At 43.9% G+C, this 1,777-nt stretch overlaps 1 protein-coding gene across 2 annotated transcripts in view; it reads right to left on the bottom strand.

Moving 5' to 3' along the window:
* GPBP1L1 (GC-rich promoter binding protein 1 like 1) overlaps positions 1-1,771 on the bottom strand; it is a 24,172-nt gene extending 22,401 nt beyond the window's left edge. For both annotated transcript variants that reach the window (XM_019501387.1, XM_019501388.1), the window contains exons 1-2: positions 1,325-1,771; positions 298-412 (exon numbers count right to left, since the gene is read on the bottom strand). In XM_019501387.1, the coding sequence (XP_019356932.1) occupies positions 298-357 (60 nt within the window). In that variant the 5' untranslated portion in view covers positions 358-412; positions 1,325-1,771. The remainder of the gene's footprint in view (positions 1-297; positions 413-1,324) is intronic.
* Between the last annotated feature and the right edge of the window lie 6 nt (positions 1,772-1,777).

The following is a 1,777-nucleotide window of genomic DNA, read 5'->3' as shown; positions in this document are numbered from 1 at the left end:
CCATGGTCACAAGGCCAGTGATGGGAAATCCTTATCCTGGAAGAATAAAAGCAACAACCCTGTTCAAGAAAAAAAAAAGTTAACTCCCTCTCCAAGCTAGGGAGCATAATTTGCTGAAAAAAAGATAGAAGAGGAACAGATTTTGCATTAGCTTCCTTAAAAAGGCTACACACGAGGATTGAAGAATATTCTAAACCAGAAAGGCAGTCATGTTCAATCACGTAGGATGTTGGACCAAGCTTGCCTTGGCCATGTACAGTAAGTATTAGGTTTCCAGTGCTCTGAACAGCAAGTTACCTTGGTTGACTGTGGCGTTGAGAAGCTAAGCCAGGCAGGAACAAAGTCATGCTGCGCCATTTAGGTCCAGTGTCTCCCTTCAATAAAGTGAGGCATCAAACCTCATGGCCAGGATCTACAAGTGGAAAGAAGAACATTGACCCCCCCCCACAAATCTGTCAGACTTTCCCCGATTTGGAATAATTGCACGATAAAACCACCAATGGCCCTGGCAATGGTGAACAGAAGAAATGTGTCAGTATCCCTCTTTAAAGCAACTTTTACTAGAAAGCTGCCAACACCGTTTCCCCAGCCAGAATAATCAAGGCCCTTAAAACTTCCAATTATTTCCTGTTTACAGCATCAGCTAACAAGGCTCCCATAACACTCCTGAGGGGAAGGATAGGGAGGTAGAAAGGCTACTGAACAAATGCCAAGGAAACAAAACATGTGTTGTATAAACATGTATGCAAAACTGCACACATGCTAATTTATGGATCTGCTCCTCCTTGTACCAGGTTCAGCCCTGTATTCCTTGCAATTTGCTTTACCAAGTGAGTAAATATATTAAAACCACTGAGCTGCCCAAAAGTGCACTAGTTACATACAGATTAGTCCTGTAAGAGAAGTCAAATCTAACAACCCCCCTATTTTAAGACTGTCTTAAGGCCCCCAAAGCGCTAGACATCCCCCAACTACAGCATCTACCATGCTATCTCCATAGAGGGGGTTTAAAATGCCCAAGAACAGGATCCAAGCTGAAGAGAAGACAAAGCAACACCAATAATTGAACTGTCACCAACACTAGGGACCAGCTGACATGGAGCTGAGGATCTGAATACTCTGAAGCAAGGAAAAGTTACCTCTGTAATGATGCCTGGCACAACGCTTGCTGTGCATTACACTAACAGGCATCATTCCCCCGTTTCTTCTGAATTACATTTCATGGAGGTTCTCAAGGTTCCCTCACTTGCCTTTTGCTTCACACCCCTTAACCATCTGCATTACCCAAGTCCATTTGATAGGAAAGGGATGAGTGATCACTTACCCAAGAGTTTGGCCTCCGCAGCCCAATTCTCTTGTTTTTATCTGTCTTTCACTCTGGTCTTCAAGTTCCTTCCTTCTCCAGGATGCAGTTATGCCAATCTTGAAGCAACAGTGCGTCTCGAAGCAGCGCACGAGAAGCCGCACTGCGTGCTGACTGCACCATTCACCCCCTCAGCTACTCATCTTAATATGTGTCTACACTCACACTACGAAAAAAAAATACCTAAAAAGGTAATTTACATAAAAAAAGAGTCACGACCACGTTCACCTCATTAATTTCCTCTGGTTGTGGTGCTATGGAACTCGAGATTTTTACATTACAGAAGCGTGTGTGTCAGGTTTGCACAACAATATTTAGATCAACACCATGGTTAATACTGAGCAGATCCACCCAAGTCTGCTGAATTATTCATTGTTTGAAGCAGAGCAGTTAAAGCATGGGGGGGGGGGGGGG

This window comes from Gavialis gangeticus, unplaced genomic scaffold, assembly GCF_001723915.1.
Source record: "Gavialis gangeticus isolate Ggan-Ray unplaced genomic scaffold, GavGan_comp1, whole genome shotgun sequence".
Taxonomy (NCBI): Eukaryota; Metazoa; Chordata; order Crocodylia; family Gavialidae; genus Gavialis; species Gavialis gangeticus.
Note: the sequence above shows the minus strand (reverse complement) of the source record. Positions and strands in the feature narration are given on the sequence as shown.